General features: G+C 40.5%; 1 protein-coding gene across 2 annotated transcripts in view; it reads right to left on the bottom strand.

Moving 5' to 3' along the window:
- The window catches only part of igf2bp1 (insulin-like growth factor 2 mRNA binding protein 1), a 103,701-nt gene that overhangs the window by 17,330 nt on the left and 64,749 nt on the right, over positions 1–21,622 (bottom strand). For both annotated transcript variants that reach the window (XM_033645701.2, XM_033645702.2), the window contains exons 4-7: positions 12,200–12,251; positions 9,233–9,296; positions 2,155–2,445; positions 131–265 (exon numbers count right to left, since the gene is read on the bottom strand). In XM_033645701.2, coding sequence (XP_033501592.1) covers positions 131–265; positions 2,155–2,445; positions 9,233–9,296; positions 12,200–12,251 — 542 coding nt within the window. The remainder of the gene's footprint in view (positions 1–130; positions 266–2,154; positions 2,446–9,232; positions 9,297–12,199; positions 12,252–21,622) is intronic.

The raw sequence follows: 21,622 nt of genomic DNA, 5'->3' as shown, positions 1-21,622 counted from the left end.
CACTGGTCATTCATCATTTTAATCTACAAACTAAATATCTTGCCTCTGCCATCACACTAGATAGAGCCTTCCTCAGGGAAACTGCCCAGGATGATGTTGATAGACATGTTAGATTGTTGATCACACATACGTCTTGGTGTCTTTCGCCTCCTGGTGCATTATGTCTAGGATCATGTGGCAGGCGGCTGAGCAGCCTTCAGGGGTTGAGTGGATGCTGATTGGCTTCTCAGCAGCACCTGCATTCTCCTTGCGGTGTACGTCAATCCTGTAGAGTCAGAGAGAGATTAGATTCACTTTATTACATAAGTCTCCATGTTGAGTACTTCATTAGTTCAGAACAGGAGTTTTTTTTATTTTTTTAGTGAAATTACATGACAACAAACAGAGTGATACGGGACAAATAAAGTGCGTAAACAAACAAGTGTGTGTGTGTGTGTGTGTGTGTGTGTGTGTGTCTTTCTGTCTGTCTGTCTGTCTGTCTGTGTGTGTGAGTGTTTGGATGAGAGACAGAGGGTATGATATTAATATTATAATGTAATATAAAATGATATAATAAGGCTATCGTTAAGTCCACTATGGTATACCATTATACACAACACAACATGACTTAAAACGATATGCTATAATACTGTGTAGAGTAATATGATAATATGATATAATATAGCATAATAACACAATAACATATCACATTCTGATATAATATAACGTGAGATAGAAGACAACAAAATAGAATACAGTATAATAATAATAATAATAATAATAATAATAACAATAAATAATAATAAAAATATGGCAAAGAGGGTGTGTGGCCAGACTGCGGTATTGGAGAGGTGAGTGAGAGGCCCCCGCATAAGGTCCAAAGCGGGACAGCCAGAATCCCCAGCAGGAGACAGGCGAAGCAGGAAGCGAGACAGGTGAAGCAGGGACAGGAGTTATCAAGTCAACAGAGTCTAACACTTCACTGTAATATACACGCTCATCTGCAAATCAAATGACTATAATCATTAGTTATAAAAGCAACAATGTTGCTTTAATTTGAGAAATGGATGTATGAGGACATAAATGCACCACATTCTTATTATTGTGTTTTTATTTACTACGTTGAACATTGTTTGTAAAGGAACTGGCCATGTGGTACATATTTGGGAATAATATTGAAGCAGTAACCCACTTCTATATATATTGTTGCAGAGCAAGGCTTTTTGATATTGCTATAGATTCATTTTGCACATGCTTCTTCTGTGTAGCGCAGTGGATCAATGCAAGATGCAATCATTTTTGCTTACATTATTGAGCCTTCAGGGAGCTGCTGATAAATAATTTACTTGATGAAGGTAAAATGGCCAAATTAAATTTAATTAGCATTTTGAAAAATGGGTAACTGTTATGGGCTGAGCCATGAACAATCATGGATGCCAGGGTTGCTTTTGTGAAAAGCTGTGTGCTTCAGTATTCTACTGTTAAAGTTATAAGCTCTTCTTTTTGTTTGCATGTATTTCTGCTGTTATTTCTTTCTTCCACAGAACAGAGTAAACTGAGACAAGGGCAGAAAGTAATATAATTTTTTGGTTGCAGATGGTGTGACCTTAAAGTTCATGTAGGAAAGAAGGTGTTCGGTGAGACCCAAGGCCCTGTATTCATCAAACTGCAGGGTGCAGCAGACAACATGCTCTTCTTACAATGTCATGCTTTTTTTGTAACAGTGAACATGCAGTTTTGCAACATTAATGTTTCTGTCAGAACTTATATCTGCAGTAATGAATACATCATGAGTTCATGAGGCTCCACAGTGAGAGTGGATTAAACATTTTTTTTTCTACTGAATACATGCCACTATGTCAACTCAATTATAAACAGGTAAAGCTCTTATATCTCATTAATTTATTATTTATTTATTCAAAATTATAGCCAAGCGGTAATATTTGACAGATATGTTCATGTTGTTACTGTGTATTTCCCCCAAAGGACATAGACAGATCAAATAGGTCATAGAACACAAGAGACATAAAGATCAGTGACCACAGCAAACAGAGGATTTTCAACAGGATTCCAAGCAGCTGAGTCAAAAGACGCATTATTTATCTATAACACTCGACAGATTCTACTACAAGACTGAGTTGAACACATGTACACAGAGATAAAGTGAGCACTTACTTGCTCTGCGTCTGCTTGGTGATGTTGCGAATAGTGGCTCCTTCCTTGCCGATGATGGCTCCAACGTACTGTGTGGGTACCAGCAGTCTCAGAGGGATGTCAGGGTGCACAGGTTTGGAGGGTATTCCAGAGCTTGGGGACCCACTTCGAGGCCCACTCCTGGGCCCAAAACCACGCCGGCCATTATCAGGACCCCGCTGACCTCCCTCTAGCTCGCAGGTCTCATCAGGGATGTAGGAGACACGCAGGGCATTGTTCTCAAACTGGTATCCATTCAGCTTCTGGATGGCTCTGAGAGGGACACAGCACATGAACACAGGGTCATGTACAGCACTTGATATATATTTAATTTAAACCATTGGAATAGTTTTGTGCTGCACTGTTATTGGATTTCAGCCCCAAAAGGGCAGATCCCTTATGAGTTTGTGTCAATTTGTTATTATTATTATTAGGACTCAAGTCCCAGAAGGGTAGAACCCTACTGAGTTTGTGCAGCTTTATTATCATAATTAGGGTTCAAGCCAAGGAGCAGGATCATACTGACCTTATGGCAGTTTCTTAGGGTTTAAGCCCCGAAGGGAAAAAACCCTTTTGAGTTTATTACAGTTTATTTTTGTTATGATTATTAGGGTTCAGGCCCTGAGGTGGCAGAACCATGTTGACTTTGTGCCAGTTTATTAGGGGTGCCTGCTGTAGAACACAGGCACAACCTATTACTATTCCTCAGACTTCTCCTTATACCCCTTCCATACCAAAATTTTGCAGAGAAACTCGTCTTGCAGCGTTGCCAGCATATACACAAAAAATACATCAAAACATTTGTAAAATTCGGGAATGGTGTGCTATGACTTTTCTCAGAGATTCGTCCAGCAGTTTTTACAAAATTCGTAAAAAAACTGCATAAAATTTCCCATTCACAGTGTTTGGAGATCGTCTAGAAATCGACGTAAAATCACTCCTCTTTGAGGCCACACCAAATTGCCATACCTTTATGTAGAAAAATTATTCAAACTTTAAACTCCGCATGAGACTCTCAACTTTATTGGAGCAAATCGGCATTTTGATATCTAGTATGGTTTTTAAGAAATCACAGTTTACATTTTCTGTTTTTTTTTCCAGAGATTTTACAATGGGTGTCTATGGGAGAGACCTAGAGTCATGGCATCATCATTAGAGTGTGGAGGAGCTGGGAGATCTTCTTAAAAAATTCTGAACAAATTGCTCTCTGTGCCACAATTTTCTTTCTACATACACAATTATACCTCATAGGAAAATTTGTGCTGGTCACAGAAATGTCCCCATGGAATCACTCACACTTACACATTTGGCTCAGTAGGCTCCGAAGCGAAGGAAGCGCTTATTTTTTTTTCTCATTCATTCCTATAAACTGAGAGGGGAAATTTCTAGAAAAAGCTGGGGGGCACCAGATTTCTACCTTGCGACCAAGGTCACATTTTTGACACCACAAACATCACAAAGATATGTCTGCTTTCAGGAGAAGCTCATCTCTCTGCTGGTATCCTCATACTGATGATTGGACTCACGGTTTGGGAATAACAGGGAGGGGTTTGAGAGGTCTCATGTCCATTAAAATAACCCTCTGCTGAGAGCTGCTTCCTGCCTGTTTTGTCTCTGCTCTCTCAGGTGGCCCCCATTCATTATCATGACCACCACTCTGACACACCATGGCAATGGCTTCTGACACATCAACACAGAGACGTGTTGGTGTGTGTGTGTGTGTGTGTGTGTGTGTGTGTGTGTGTGTATGTGTAAATCTTAAATGCAGACATGACAGCAGCAGAATTTCCATTTTAAACAGCATGTAAACATTATATATCAGTGTTTTCAATCTATCATATACAACTACAGTCTTTACTAATTATACTACTGTTAATACCTTTGGTATTATGAATATTAATATTGTAATGTATGTAAATACATAAAATATTATACACACATACTGCCCATTGACTGTAGTACATGTAGTACGTAGTACATGTAGTATGTAGTACATGTAGTATGTAAACTGAGAGGAGAAATTTCTAGAAAACAGCTGGGGGACACCAAATTTCTCACCTGCGACCATGATCACATTTTTGACACCACAAACATAAAAAAGGTATGTCTGCATTCGGGAGAAGCTCATCTCTCTGCTGGTATCCTCATACTGACGAATGGATGCACAGTTTGGGAACAGGAGGAAGGAGTTTGAGAGGAATTAAATCCATCTTAAACCTGCCTGCTCTCTGACCTGTTCTCTGCCCCTCTCTGCTACTCTGCTGCAGGTCCCTCATTCATCACCATAGCAACAACCACTGACACAAACTCACAGACGTATGTGTTTGTCTCTTAACCCCCATTAAACAGATAAGGAGCAAAAGTTAGCAAAAGTTAGCAAAAGTTAAAAAGCTATCATCTCTGCATCCACAGCATTGCCAGCACATACACAAAAAATACATCAAAACGTGTGTAAATTCCGGGTATAGTGTGCTATGACTTTTCTCAGAGTTTCGCCTCACAGTTTTTACAAAATTCGTAAAAAAACTGCCCGATCAGCATCAGCATCTATTATCCACTACTACGGCCTTGTAGTAATACTACTACTACTGCTGCCTATGGATGTTAAATACAGACATGAGAGGAGCTGTACACAAGTAGTGTGCAATACCTGCACTACAAGTAGTATGTAATTCCTGTAGTATGTAGTACATGTATGCAGTAACTGTAGTGGGCATGAGCCTGTACTATGCAGCACCTGTAGTATGCAGGACCTGTAGTATACAGAACATGTACTCGTAGTATGTAGTACCTGCTATTTGTAGTACCTCCCTACTCAGTGGCAGTAGCAGGCACCCCTCAAAATTTGCCATGTAATGTGTTGTGATGTTTGGTTGTTCACTTGACTTTTATTTATCTTGAACACATTCTTAATAAGATGTTTTATATGTGTTTATACAACAGTTAGTTCCTGCAATCTGATTGGTCGAGAGACAGTAAAACCGTGACGATATTGGAGTACAACATCACAGTTATTTCACTGTGTATGTATCACACCTCCTCACAGCTGATTGCAATCAACAATCAAATCAAAACTGACGGTTAGTGTCAGTTAGGTCAGCAGTTGCGTTGCATCCCTGGAAAAGTATTTAAACAAACTTCCACCAGCCCTCCGCTGGGAATAAACTCACTCACACAGATGCTGCCGAAGATGTGTAAAGAGGCGGGGACAACAGCTACCTACACCAATCACAGCCTCAGGGCGACTGCCATACAGAAGCTGTCAGATGCGGGTCTTGAAGCTAGGGAGATCATGACAGTGAGTGGGCACAGGTATGATGTTGTTTTAACGTAGCCTATGTGTAAAGTTAGTCTTCTAATTAGGAGTCGGGCCCTAAATATACCTTTTGTCTTGCAGGTCTGAGAGCTTGTTAAAAAGCTACTGGAAGCCATTCCATGGAGAGCAATAAACGATGGAGCAACATACTGTCAGATCAGAAGGCAGAGTCGGCTGTGCCTGTGAAGCGACAGTCCACCATGCAGTCACCAGAGACTTATTTCACCGGCTGCACAATTAATGGAAATGTGCAGATAAATGTGTATAAAGAGTAAGTGCCTGGCGCACCATGTCTGCGTTACATAGCAACGGTGACAGCGGAGTCCTGAGGGAACTATTTTTGTTGGCGGAAGACAAATAAAATGCTTAAATTATCTACTTTGTCCTCATTTTTCAACATTTCTTAATCAGCCTTGCTTATTTAACTGTTGAGCTGTTGTATAAAAGCAATATCACACTCGAGCTTGTGATGTTATACTTGTATATCGTTATAGCTGTGATTGTCTCGTGATTGCCTGTGGCCTTGTGCCTATGACCAAATCACAGCCATGACGATATACGAGTATAACATCACGAGCTTGAGTGTGATATTGCCTAAATATGTTTTGTTCTATATTGGTTTTGTTGCGTGGGAACCCCAGAAAGAGTAGCAACTACCTTAGAGGCAGCTAATGAGGATCCAAATAAAGAATAAAGGAAACTTTTAAAGGTCTTCTTCACAGCTTTTTATCAGTCAGTACTGGCTTGTACCCTAGAGTTGTCACTTGTAGCTTTATTCAGGGGTTCAAGCCCACAGGGCTGAAACTGTTTGAAAAATGTTTGTCTTCAGAAATGTTTTTGCAAATTCTTGTGGTTGATGGTGTGGTCCATGTGGTCCTGTGGTCTATGATGGTACATCATAGACACATGGAATTTTCACCAGTGATTGGAAGTTGTGTGCAAATGCTGCTTAACAAATGTGATGTCAATCAGACGGAGAGGGGCGCTATATTTAATGACCAAAAATTTAATTTGGAAAGGCTACAGCCCTTACATTGTAAAATCAGATTGACTTGAAATATGACAGACAGGTGCAGCTCTATAAAAAAAAGCCTCACGCACCAATAAGGTCCACCTGAGTGGATTTTCCACCACGTTAAATTTTTTAAAATACCCTATGTCAGATTTGTACAACATTTTCGGTGGATCATTATTAGATGAAGCTCAACAAAAGTTAGAAAAAGCTTGTTGATATATTAATGTGTTTCGAAGACAATGAGTAATGAACTTTAGAAGGAGTGTGTCTCAGCATATAAATAACCCTGACTCCATATCTGTTGCATCACTCATTAGAGGACTTGTTGAGATGTCAACATAAGTAGCCTACTAGCAACTAGGGCTGGGCATTGCCACTGATTTCCTGAATCGATTCGATTTCGATTCACACGGTTCCGATTCGATTTCCGATTTGATTCGTTCTGATATGATTTGACTGGGGATATTTCAGTTACAATTCAAATTTTTGCTAGTATGTTAACGAGATTCTCAGAAAGTAGTACTGTAAATCTTACAAGGAATTATTTTTTACTAAGAATAAATTCAAAACAGGAATATAACTGAATATTTTATGACTAAATTTCTAAATTTTTCTAGAGCAGCAACAGTACTATCAAAACAGCAAAGTCACAATATCAACTCTATCTCACTAGTATCTCACTGGAAACAAATCTAAAATGTTAATAAAATAAATCATATTCCTGACATCAAAGTACTGAGTGAAGTTTAGTAAGAATGAAGAATACAGACATCAGTCAGTATCAGTCCTCCTGTCCTCTCTGCCCCTCCCTCTGCTGCAAGGGAGAGTCACTGCCTGCGGGTCACATTACCATTTATAAGTTTTAAGATTTGTGACAAACTAAGCTTAACCTTTAACAGTTGCTGGTGTTTCAGCTCATTAGTAACAATTTGCTATTAGCTGGAAAGCTCTCTGTGCTTGTTTATAACATAATATTAGTGGGTTGTGGATGAGATACTGCAGTCCGATATTGGGTCTCTCAAATTAAGATTGATTTGAATCAGATGAATCAATTATTTTAACCCAGCCCTACCAGCAACATACCCTTAAGGTTTTAATCAAATCAACCAATAGGGGGCACCACAAATGCAAAAGAAAGAAAGAAAGAAAGAAAGAAAGAAAGAAAGAAAGAAAGAAGGGGGTGGGGGCGTGGTATAACACAAAGACTATAAATCAGAAATAATTTTTCCAATTTTGATTTTATTTGAAAAACGCATTTTTGACATCTCCTCCTAAAACCTTAGGTTCAATTTCCACTTGGTTGAATGGAAAGAGTTATTTAAAGCTTGTTAATATTGCATTCATTTTTGAAGATGACCTATTTACTTTAAGGGGGACGTAGCTCAGCACATAAATAGACCTTACACCACAACACTTGTGCCAATCATCATGAAACTTGTAGAATGTCTCCAGATAAGTATCTGGAACATACCCTGAAAGTTTAATTCAAAATGCCTAATAGGGAACACAACAAATGCAGAAATGGGTGTGGCATAATACAAACCATGAATCAATGACAGTTTGTCCAGTATCACCAAACTTCGATTTTTTTTTATTTTTTTTTTAAATTAAGCTACTGAAGCATGTCCCCAGAATGTTTCTGCAACTGATCAGGTAAACAGAGTTGCCAAACAGAGTGTGGCCCAGCACAGTTTTGGACATAAATAAATGAGCATCTGTCTGATGTTCATAATACCTGTTAGTTATGTTTATACAGATTCTGTGAACTGTCAAAGGTCATGATCCTTCATAGCTTTCAACCCCAAATGGTTTATGCTGGCTTGAACTCAAGAATCACTGCAAGTGGCTATATTTATTATTATTTATTGTCTTATGCCATGGCTCAAATTGATTTGAGCTGGAATGAGCTAGAAAAAATGAAACCTGGTCCAGTAACTGATGTTACCAGGCCAGGATGTGCAAATGCTTCCTAAAAAATATGACACTATTTGAAATCTGGCACATATATGCAGCTCAATATACTCTACAAAAAAAGATTTTTTTCTCGCTAATTTGCATAATGTGAATAAAATAAAAAAGAAGACTTTTTTACTCTATCAACACCAAATTTGGAATACAGCCTTGTGACTGAAAGACATGATTCCATTATAGATGAGCAAGACCAGATAAAAAACATGGCTGGGGGTGGGGCTTATGATTCAGTTTGATGATTTGAGATCATCACTTCATCATTTTATTCTATTAGACATTTGTGTGGAATTTTGTCATAACTAGTGTAAGAATTCCTGAATTATGGCCAAAAACACGTGTTGTGAGGTCTCAGTGACTTTGACCTTTGACCACCAAAATGTAATCAGTTCATTATTGAGTCAAAGTGGACATTTGTGCCAAATTTGAGAAAATTCCCTCAAGGTATTCCGGAGATATTGTATTCGCAAGAATGGGACAGACCAGGTCACATTGACCTTGACCTTGACAGAGAGACAACCTGAAAACGTTATGCCATTGGCTATGGCCATCGGCAGAGTGGAGGCATAATAACCCACTACAGGAAGTTATTATTTAACAGTCTTAATACATAAATGACACTATAGTATTATGTCAAATATTATGGAAGGACACAATTTTTAAATGGCACAAAGTGTATGCAAAAAAAAAAAAAAAAAAGACTGAAAAAAATGGTAAGAAGAAAGAGGCGACAACAGGAGATTAAAAAGGGAGACACTTACTGCCTGGCATGTTCCCGGGATGCATATGTGACATTAACCACTGCTGTCTCACTGTCCGTGTTCACTGAAAGACAGAGGAAAAAAGGGACTCTTAAATACAGAATGTGTTGCTTGATTAATGGCACTTTGTCTACTTTTTCTTGCTCGACCAAAAGGCTTTTTCTTTTACTGCCCTTTTAAACATCTGAAACTTTTAACTGATTCGTAACTTAACAGAACTATTTTTTCTTGATCAGTAAACAGTTAACTTTGCCTCATTTCAGCTTCTATATTATGATCATCAGCTGCTGTTTTTTGTCAGTACTGATAGTAAACGGAATATTATTTGTTTATGTCGCCTTGGGCTTTAGAATATGAAAGGTATATATTCCACTATATTCTGGCATTTGATAGACCAAATTGATTAATTGAGAAAATAATCAGCAGATAAAGTGAAAATAAAAATAATTCTTAGTAGCTGTCCTAATCTTTTTTTTTTTTTTGGTTTCCTTTCAAGTACATTTTGGCTCATAGAGAAAAACTGAGGTTAACGTACAGTGGGGGAAATAAGTATTTAACACATCAACATTTCTTTCATTAAACATATTTCCAATGCAGCTATTCACATGAAATTTACACCAGAAATTGATATTAATTCAATACAACAATACAGACAAAGTGTGTGATATTGACCAGTCATGTGAAGTAATAATACTTTGTTAAAGTATTTGAGTATTTTTTGGGAGTATCCGTACTGCACTGGAGTCACTTTTCCTCCACTACATGGGACAAATGATAAACAGATATTACATTGCATATCATTTATATGCAGATGATGATATCCAGCTCCATTTCTCGTTCAAACCTACTGAGCCTTTCAGGTTATCTAGGCTCCTTGACTGCGTTAATAATATTAGGGACAGCTTAATTTTTTTTTACAGCTCAATGCAGATAAGACTCAGGTTCTGGTCTCCCTCATGCAAAGGCCTCTTTCCTCTGCTGCTCAGTCAAACCTGTGCACTTGAAAGGTAATATTTATAATAATAATAACATTATTGTATTGTAAAATGTACATTTATATATATATATATATATATATATATATATATATATATTTGAGAAATAATAATAATGAACTGAGACCTGTTGTTTCACCTGCTGAACTGGAAATGAATATTCATGTCTTTATCTCATCTCGCACTGACTATTGTAATGAAGTTTTCTCCTCACTGACTATGTCTGCTCCTGATCATCTGCAAGCAATCCAGAATGCTGCTGCAAGGTTACTTATGAGGTCATTACCCCTATACTAAAATCACCCCTATACTAAAATCTTTTCACTGGCTCCCTGTCTCATATAGGATCCAGCCCAAAATCCTCATTCTTACTTACAGAGCAGTACATGGTAAGGCTTCCTCTTATGTGGCCAAACTACTTCTTCTGTATTCTTCAGCCCACTCTCTTCGATCAAATATGCTAAATCTGTCGCTTGTCCCTTGCATTCGCCATAAGACCCAGCCATAGCATCTAAATTTTTGAATGCTCTGCCCTCCCTTATGCTGACTCTGTGGTTTCTTTAAAAAGCCAGCTTAAGACGCACCTGTTTAGACAGTCACGTGGGTAACATGTATGCACCAGGTCTGTATTTTATTCCAATTTTGTGTATTATTGTTGTGTATTGTGAATTCTCTTTTTGTGAAAATAGTTTTACTAGTTGTGCACTTTTAACTACATGCCTCACAAAGTCACTTTGTCTTATGTTTTTTTTCTTGTTGTATAATGCCCTTGTGAAGCACTTTGTGACCTATGTCAGTTAAATTTTACTTTACTTACTTACTTACTTAGGCTACTTACTTACTTAAGTGAAATTTTAATGAGTGACTTTAACTTCTACCAAAGTCTTTCAGGTACTTACATCTACCACTGGTGTTGGAGAGGGGTCAATTAATATTTGACTATTCTAGCTAGCTAAGGGTTAATTCACTGCACAAGTACAACCGTGGCACAGGAGGAGCTGTAATAAGTCTCATCAATTGATGTCTGAATGGGGATGACTAACGCTGAATTGAAAACAGTCCACTAGTGAAAGTGTCTAGTTATGTCAAGTCACTAGGTAGTTTTACTTTGTCACCTTGCCTCAATTGTAGAATCTTGCTTCTCATTGATTGCATTCACAACTGCCTGCTGGATTTACCTGACATATCGCTCATACCACCCTACCCAAGAACCCCCCCGCATCTCCCAAGAATTGCATATTGAACCTAGGTAAGGCCATGCCCCCAATTATTAAATGCATTTTCATACAAATACTTTGTTCCTCTGTTATTCCACTTTATTGCACATAACAATGTTGAGAGCAAAATGTTCCAAAACAATTTACACACACACACACACACACACACAGAAGGTTAGGTATGTTGTCTATCTAAGGAGGAGTATAAGAATGTTTGGTGAACTGTTCTGCGCTGCTGTCTCATTGTTGCGGAATGTGAAGTTGTAATTTGTGTCTTTAATAAACCCGCCAAGGCTATGAGATCAACCTCGAGTCATATGAGTCGTTTCTTCAACATCCCCCAGTGAATATGTCCTAAAAAGCTACAAAAGCTGCACAATCACATCCACTCTATTCTGTCTCTTATCAACTCATATCCTCAGAACAGTAGCCATCAGGTCTTTAAACTGTGACATTACTGCCAGGGTGAGTCCCTCTTAACGTCAGGGAATGCCACTGTAATTGCCACTGTAAACTCATCTCATCTCATCTCATCTCATCACACTACTACCAGTTAAGGGCAGCAAAGTACCACATAAAATCGCAATACTACATGAATAGGAACACTTTAAGTTATTGCTTGTGCTGTTCCTGCTCTTGAGTTAGGAGTTTCTATGTAAAACTGGCTATATAAGGCAGATGTCAGTAGCGTTCACAAATCGGAGCAAATATCAAATATGCTTTAAGTTAATGACAGTACAGCTCAGAGGTCTTACCTTGTTCACAGTTCTCTACGGTTCCACACTGGGCCAACAGACCATCCAGCACCTGACAGACACACACACACACACACACACACACACACACACACAGAGGCAAAGAACACAGTTAGTTCACATGGTCAGAATACACCTTAGCCTAATAAGACAGAGTTGGCATCGTAGTATAGTTCATTGTGTCCTAATTGAATTCATCTGGATACATACAAAACAAGGACCTACAAGACATGATCTAATTTAATCCTGTAGATTTTTCATCATCATGACAGAGAGCAAAGATGAAACAAAAATAGTGAGCACTTTCTTACATGCAAAAACACTAAATTAAATGCATTAGGAAACTATAACTAACAGACCACTCAGGATTTCAAAGGCTGCTTATAGGTGCTGCTGTATGGACAGAGGGCATCACAGTGACAGTCAGTCCATCAGTTTATTCATTTGCCAAATGAAATTGTATGGGTACAATTTCAGTGAAATGTAATCCTGTCAGTATTAGTAAATATTTAATCCCAGCCCATGCACATTCGCTTAGTTAGTGATGTCGGCATCAGACACAGACGCCAAAAACTGATGCGATGCGATGTTGTGATATGCCGCCAGTCGGCTGTACGAACCTGTCATAGCGGTATGATATGCCACATGATGGCATCAGTTTGAAACACTGCCAGTAATGATGAAATATAAGGAGCTGAAAAGATCTTATATGGCAGGCGGGAGGGGTGGTGGATGGCTGGGTGGATGCTGTTTGCTTCCATATGAATGTAGAGCTAAACCATGATATTTTTTTTTTTCTAAAACTAACCATGTACTTTGTTGATGTCCTGGTCATTGTGGTATCCTGGAACGTCATCAGCAGACGCAGTAGGATACCTAGCGCATAATATGTAGATGTCAAAGTCCAGTGACAAAGTGGTGATATGTGATGACTTGGGATAAGAACATATTATCAATTTTCAGCTTTGTGACCAGACTGGAGGGGACTATGTTAAACACTGAACTGTAGTCAATGAACAGCAATATCATATAGTTCCCTTTTTCCAGGTAAGATAGGGTGGTGTAGAGGATGCATGCTATGGTGTCTTCTGAAGATCGGTTGGGACTGTAGGCAAACTGTAGTGGGTTCAGCGTGCTGGTTAGTGAAGAGCAGCTATTCAAAGCACAAAGAGGCTGCTTGCAGTTATTGTAAACATTCAACGCGACAGAGATCCTAAAATACAGCAGCTTAGACTTTTTTAAAAAATGAACAGATGGTGCAGCTGTGCTTCATGTCATATTTAATTGAGGTCTCTTTAAAATGAAGGCTCAGAGGCAACGATGTCTCCTTTTGTTAAATGCTGCGAGTCCTTGCGCTTCTTCCTTGCTTCCCATGAGTGGTACTAAGGCATGAGGCAAGGATGTAAGGATGTAAGGAAAAGAATACAGGATGTGCAAAGTGGGAAATGAAGAAGGACTTAACCTTCATCTGTCATGTATTTCATTCTTAAAATATGTTTACTCAGTAACATATATGTGTGATTTGTTTGATTTGTGCAAAATCCTTCATATCTCCAGTAGCGTTTAACATATGGGGCTCTAGTTTCGCAGACTGGGCGCGGTGGAGGTGCAGCACACCTGCGCTTCGCCAGCTGGGTGATTTTGTAAGTTTGGCACACCGTGCGCCCTGGCGCAGCTCCTCCTCTATCCCACCTCCGTCCCTCCTACCGGCGCAAGTCGGAAAGAGGGAGGAGAGAAGGCGTGGAGTGGGTTTTACACACATCACACCAATCAAATGAGCCCCTCTCCTCGCCCTTAAATGTGCCGTGCGAAGGCGTAATGAGAGTTTACTCAATTCGCCATGGCAGAAGAGAGCAGCAGCATCAGACGGCCAAACTTCTCCCAGGAGGAAACTGATGCTTTGGTCCGGGAGGTCGAAGCTCGCAGTGTCCGAATATACGGAACTGCGAGCAGACCTCCACGGGCTGATGATGCAAAGGTAGCCTGGGAGGAGGTCACCACAATTGTAAATCAATGTTGCGTTTCTCTCATGCGCGCATGCGCGCACTCTCTTTCTCTCTCGCACTCTCACGGGGTTTCTTTTCTTTTGACTTTTCTAAGATGACAGATGCTGAATATATACTCCCTATCTGATGCTGTGGCTGTTTGTGGTTGGCTGAGAGGGATGTGAACTCATTAGTTTGCAGCTGTGTTAATCAAATCAGGTTGGGTTTCCATTACACGTGCCAAATGTGCCAAACGGTGCCAATCCCCTTTGATCTGACATCAGATGTGACGGGACAGTCGATATAGAGATACACTTATGTGCTGATTGCAGATAGTTGCATTGAATAGTGTTTTTTGGGGTATTTATTGCATTGTTAATGTGCCTGATATTCTGGAAACCTGCCTGTGAGGTTTTGGTGACGTGTGCGCACTGTCCGCCGGTCAGCCAAACTTTGGCTTACACCGACTGTGGTCCCCCTGCGCTGACAGTAGACCTGGTTTCAGCTGGCAAGCTTTTAGCGCACCTTTGGCGAAGCCTTTTGGCACGAAACTGTCACTGCGCCAAGCTGCATCTGTCGACACCTCCCCCTGCTGCGCAGCCACACCCATCTCAGTGCATCTCAGTCTGCCAAACTACCAAACTGAGCGCGCCTCAGGTTGCGCTGCTCGAAACTACCTCTGCGCGCGGTTCGCCACCCTGCACCACCTGCGCTGCGCCGGGAAACTAGAGCCCATGGATGTGACAAAATTTTGATATTTAGCTACATTACATTCCAATGAAATGTTTTACATTGTATTACTTATCTTATTACAAACCTGCTTGCTCTAATGTGCTTTTATTTTGAAGTGTGTCAGCAATTCTGCCTTACATTATTACTAGTTTTTTCTCTGAATACTGTGACTTCTGACTCTTATTAACGTCCAGAAAACATGGAAATGACAAGTTTCAGTCGGTTTTGCTTGGAGACGTCGCCCCTGTGTGGACGCAGAAAGCAGGCCCAGCGCAGCAGAGAGAGACAGGGGAAGAGAGGGAGGCAATGTGGCAGATATTCAAATGAGACACACTCATACTCACACAGAGTCACTTCGAAGGCACTTGCTTGCCAGAAGCATACAGAATGTCACACCTTCACAAAAACAATAATAGTGCACACCCACGTTGACACCCACATACGGCACATGTATGGAGCTTATTGATCCTCCCATATTCCCATCTTCTGCTTTCTATCTTGTTTTATCAATTGGCAGATTAAACTGAAGGGAATAAACTGAGCAGAGGTAGCAAGAGAAAGCAGTGGGAGGATAAAAACAATAAACACCAGGGGCCCTATTTAGATGGTCTAAAGCGGACGGCGGACGGCGCATAATCCATGTAGCAAGTGTCATTGCTATTTAGATGCAGGCGCAGTTGTCATTTTCACGCCCTGCGCCCTCGTCGTCTAACTAGCAAATGAACTTGCGCTTCTCTGGGTGTGTTGGTCTAAAAATGAGGAGTGGTGAGGCGCAGTCATGGCGTGTTGCTAGTTAGATGACTTAAAAAGCAAATGCGCCAGTGACCAACAAAAACCTGGTCTAAAGTCAACGGTGCAGTATTTCGCTGTTAAACAAATTAGTAATATGCGTCTCTAGGCGGGTGCACAACGCGCGTGCACTCTGCTCAGACACACACGGAGCAGCCACACATATGCAAAACATAACAAATAAAAATATGATTACAATGTGAACAATTATTATTGTGCACATTTAAATATTTATCAGAAACATGTCTTAATGGTCAGTCATTAATTAGAATGATCTAATCGCAGTAATAATGATCATCATAATTCGGGAGGTCCAAGCTCGCAGTGTCCGAATATATGGAACTGCGAGCAGACCTCCACGGGCTGATGATGCATAGCCTGTAAAATGAACTTGTCTTTCCCAAATGAGTTGTGATCATTTTGGCATGTAAATCATAGCTTCTGTGAACTAAAAACGTAAACTTATAGCCCTACAAGTACAAATGTATATTTTAAAAAAAAAGCTTTTAGAACATAAAACTGAAGATCATCTTGTCAGGAGGAGGAGGAGGAGGAGGAGGAGGAGGATGCACAGCGGCCGCACAGCCCGCCGCACAGCCGGGGGCCCACACGCCAGACCAGACGACCCGGGTGCAGCCACGGGACCAGCCCTTCCTGAGCCTTCAGGCGGGGGGTTCAGGATGCTGGAGAGGGAGCTGGGCTCTCTAATCTCCCGGGTTAAAATAAAATTGAATAACTTACAATGTGTTGACAGCGTTTCTCTCGTGCGCGCGCTCTCTCTTGCTCTCTCGCAGTCTCACTCTCTTTCTTTTCTTTTGGCTTTTCTACGATGACGGATGCTGAATATATACTCCCTATCTGATGCTGTGGCTGTTTGTGGCTGGCTGAGAGGGATGTGCACGTATTAGATTGCAGCTGTGTTAATCAAATCAGGTTGGGTTTCCATTACGCGTGCCAAACGTGCCAAACGGTGCCAATCCCCTTTGATCTGTCATCAGATGTGACGGGACAGTCGATATAGAGATACAGTTATCGTCTCCTCAGCTGTAAAACGCTCACTCTTTCCAGTTGGTGCGCCATCTAACTAGCTCTCCGCCGTGTGCTCCAATCGCGCCTCTGTTAAAGGGAATGAGAGGTGACACTCTGATTGGCTTACTGAATGATACACCCAAAATACACCCATGACTAATTCACAGAGTAAGTCCAACCCTTTTAGACTCTCCGCCATGGCGCACAGTCTGAAAACGCGCTGTCTAACTAGCAAGTGACTGGGACACGCCCATGCGCCGCACACCTGGCGCTTTGCGCTTTAGACCATCTAAATAGGGCCCCAGGTGTCATTTCTTCATACATACTTCATACTTTTTTCACTGTAAACTAATTGGAATGAGGTCCGCTCCATCATTGATGTGAGTGTGAAAGTGTGAAATTTTCATCTTGAATTTTTGGTTTTACAATAAATTCAGTGGCCTATGTAAATTTCACTATAGCGTGAGTGGTTGTCTGTCTCTATGTGTCAGCCCTGCGATAGTCTGGCGACCTGTCCAGGGTGTACCCTGCCTCTCGCCCGATGTCAGCTGGGATAGGCTCCAGCCCCCCCGCAGCCCTCAAGAGGATGAAGCAGTTAGAAGATGAATGAATGAATGAATGAATGAATGAATTTCACTACTAGTAATTCAGCTGCTACTGAGAGTCAGATCCTTAGGGCAAGTCTTTGCATCCATATCTGCAGTGCTGTGTGTAAAAGGGGATTTATGGTTGTGCGTAGACCCTACACACATAGCTTACGCACGTTGCCTTCGTCTTTGTGAGTATTTTTACATCTGCTGTGGTGTGTCTGTGTCACTCTGCAGTTACACCTCCAAAACACTGGTCTGCGGTGGAGGTATGTGTGAAGTGCTGTAAAGTTTAGTTGATTCAAAACACACATTAAACACACATTAAATATGGCTTAATAGAAACAATTTCAAACACAAGTACGCAAATTGGCTTTACTATAACTCGCAGCACTCACAGACAAACACTTGTCTTTATCTGGACAAATTTTCCCCCAAAATACAACATGCTAACGTTATTAGCACAAGCCTATGGCATTTTACATTGTATAAATTAGCCTAGCAGCTAGCAAGCTTCCCCTCTTCTCATGTAAAACCAGGGACAACAGCAGCATTTAACAAAGGTAACGGCACATAATTTGGCTCCATTACAACTCACAAGGTTCACCAACAAAACATCTGACACACTAAACATGTTTTCCAAGCAAATACAACATGCTAACGTTTTTAGCACAAGCCTATGGCATTTTACATTGTATAAATTAGCCTAGCAATGAGGGGAGATTTCCTCTGTTCATATGAAGCCAGGATAAATCCTGAAGCATACATCCCTAAAGGATATATCACAAGAATTAAAGCCACAGTGTGTAGGAATTTCTCCCATCTAGTGTTGAGATCGTATATTGCATTCAAACAGATGGCGCACTCTCCTTGCATTACTGCGCCGCTAACAGCTGTTAGCGGCCAGCGGCACTACTGCCGCATAACAAAGTCCCACTCTTTGAGCATAATGCAGGATCATGTATTATGCAGCATCACGGGAGACGGAATCCTCGTCGCCAAGAAAGTGCAAAAGGGAATCAAAAAGGCAGCGTGACTGGCGAATTAAAAAAACAAGGGTCAGCATTGGGGTTGCCTTTCCCAGGTGGAGAGAGCTGCTGAAGGAGAAAGGTAATACAATCACAGGCCAGGGGCTAACAGCGGCTAACAGCTAACAGCGGCTAACAGCTAACAGCGGCGCAGTGATGCGAGGAGAGGGATGAGGCTGTTAGCGACTGGCCGCTAACAGCGAAAGGCTATCCCGATGTGGGCCTTCGTTTTTTTAATTCGCCGGTCACGCTGCCTTTTCTATTCCCTTTTGCGCTTTCTTGGCGACAAGGATTCCGTCTCCCATGATGCTGCATATGCATGATCCTGCATTATGCTCAAAGAGTGGGACTTTGTTTCAAATTTGCTAGGGTAGTAGCGAAGCGCCTCTTGCTCCTCTCCTTCGGCTCCTCAGTCACGCAGTGCTGGCTTGGCTCTCAACGAAAACGCCGAAGGCGGTGCTGTATGTCCCTTGCTGGCGGGTGTATTCTCAAGATGGCGAAGCGTAATGGAACCCCACAGACGACTTACCCGCACAATGTACAAACAAATCAGAAATTCTCCTTTTACGAGAATAAGTCAGATTATTGGTGGAGGTAATAGTACACCAGTGATGACATATTTATGAATGCAGACATCAATTTTTGCCAATAAACAACTGAAAATGTTACACAATGTCCCTTTAAAATGCTATTTCAGTGGAGGCTTTACTGTCTTCACAATTTATTGTTTCTTATCTGTGAAATACAACAAGCTTTGTTTCCACTGAGGGAAAAGGTGTCAGTATACAGAAACAGACAGGAGATCTGCGTCACCATGACGCGTAGTTACAATTCTGGAAAGGTGCATGTCAGGCAACAGCGTAGGTTACAGTGTAGGCTCTACGTTGATGTGGAGCCTACGCCGTAGCTACGGCGTCGATTCAAACCAGAAGTATAAAGGAACTGCTTCTGTATAGGACTGTACTGTGTACAAGTTCAGAGTTCACAGTTTTTTTTTATGTTTTATTAGTATACTACATTGTATAGCCTACTACATTTCACACTGCATTTGTGTGAAACTGAGTCCTGCAGTTTGAACTGTACAGTGGTTAATGCACACACATCAGTGATTAGGGCCTCTTACAGTATATTTACCTGGCAACAGTCTGTCTTCCTCACTGTGCATACCAAACCAGCTTCTTGTGGTCTGTGTACATATATATATGTGTGTGTGTGTATATATATATATATATATATATATATATATATATACATATATGTATATATACATGTTTAGACATCCAGCAGAAATGACTGTATAACTATGGAGCTAGAACAGTCTCAAAATTAATAAATGCACACAGAAATTAATAAATGCACAAAAAAGGATTCACAAATGTATTTGGTGATTTATACATACCTATATAGTATGACTCAAAACACAAACACATTTTCATTGCACACAAAAATATGTTTCATTGCATATATAAGTAAAAGAAAATATCCACATATATATCCACATATAAAAAATAAGATTTATAAACATATTTGTGATGCACACACAAAAACTCCGAATGTACGCATGTAAAAATATTTGTAATTTTCAGCAAATACATATTTGGAGGTTGTTACATTGATATATGAACTGTCAAACCTGCGTTTACAAAGTGCTTTTAATTTGTAAACTTCCCTGCATTTGTGTGTGCGAGTTTTGAGACTCCCCTGACGAGGCTCGATTCACAAATGCATTTTTTCTAAGAGGGGATTGTCTGCAGCCAATCAGATGTCTCACTCTTTTACAGCCAGTCACATGAGTGCCATGTGTTTTGCTGCAGTTTCAGGACTGTTTAGTTTTCCGAGCGGAGGCTTAGTAACAGAGTAATGTAACGCATTATAATTCCAAAAATAGGAGAAATTAATTAGTAATAGTAATTAGATTATAGTTACAAGCCCAGGTTATGTTACCACTGCCGGTCCTCTCCACTCCTCTCACCCACACTTGAGCATCCATCCAGGGATACACAGTGTCGGGATGCTCCGCTGTCCTGCTAGAGTTTGTTCTGTGTTGTTTATTATTATTATTATTATTTATCTTATTTATTTATTCATTTTTTGAGGGAATGGAGTAATAGCCATAATGTCAACACAAGTTAGTCAGCTTCATCATGTTAAACATAAATAAAATAAATCAACAAAAATGTAAATGCTCCAAAATCATTATAATACAACTGTGTGCAAAATGTTGCACTTACACCCAATATCTGTTACATAAATATGACTCAGTTTTGGTGTTTTTACTGGGAGCAGTGGTTCTCTATTCTCCTAAGTCTCTCCTTCACACACCATGGATGCTGAAGACTGTCACTGAAGGAGCTATTATTTACAGTGTTTACACTTTATTTATTCAGACTGTTTCTATCATGTTATCTTACTACAAACATTAATTTGAACTGTGTCATCACTACATGACATCTATGATTGCTGATGGAGCATGTGAAGTGGAATTTCATGTTCTCTGGCATATAATATTGATCTAATATTTGCCAAACTTAGCTCAGCTAGTATTAGCTCGTTAGCATCTCATTGTCTAGCAAAGAGTTGCCAAGGAACGCCATTCAGTTAGCCTAACATCAACAGGTGTTGGCAGAAAATACGATTTTTTTTTTTAGCTTATTTACTGAACCAACCGACTCACATCTGTTTTCTTCCTTTTCTTCCACTTCATCAACGACTGTTGTTGGTGCTGGGCCTGCTGGCGTTTCATTTTTTGCAGCCGCGAAATCTGCACGTGTTTGTTTGTAGAATGCGAATTTGAAATGTACGCTGTGCATGCGACATATCAGGACCATAGACAGTCACAGATCACTGGCACGTGTTCACACTCAGCGCTCCGGTGTGGAGCGCTAACGGTGATGCGCATATATGTGTTGTTCCCTCACAAACTGCTCTGAACTGTACGGTGACGCGCACCCACAAAGTCGGTGGAGAGAGCGGCGCCGGGGAGGACCAATCACACGTTACTAAAATAAGGGTAGAGCCAATTGATGAGCAATACGAGGTTAGAGGCAGGACACATGGTAGACACCAGCAATTTGTGTACCATATTGAGCGGACGCCTACAGCCAGTGTTTATATTGGTAGGGACAATACAGAGGGGGCTGAATATTGGTAGGGATGTGTCCCTACCGTCCCTACCCAATCCTACGCCTATGCCTATACCTATACCTTTTTATTAAACAAACTAAATAGCCTTATGTTATTTATCTTATTTACATGACGGCATGTCATTTCTGT

The sequence above is a fragment of the Epinephelus lanceolatus genome, chromosome 18 (assembly GCF_041903045.1).
Source record: "Epinephelus lanceolatus isolate andai-2023 chromosome 18, ASM4190304v1, whole genome shotgun sequence".
Taxonomy (NCBI): Eukaryota; Metazoa; Chordata; class Actinopteri; order Perciformes; family Serranidae; genus Epinephelus; species Epinephelus lanceolatus.
This window is presented reverse-complemented; position numbering and strand designations above follow the sequence as displayed.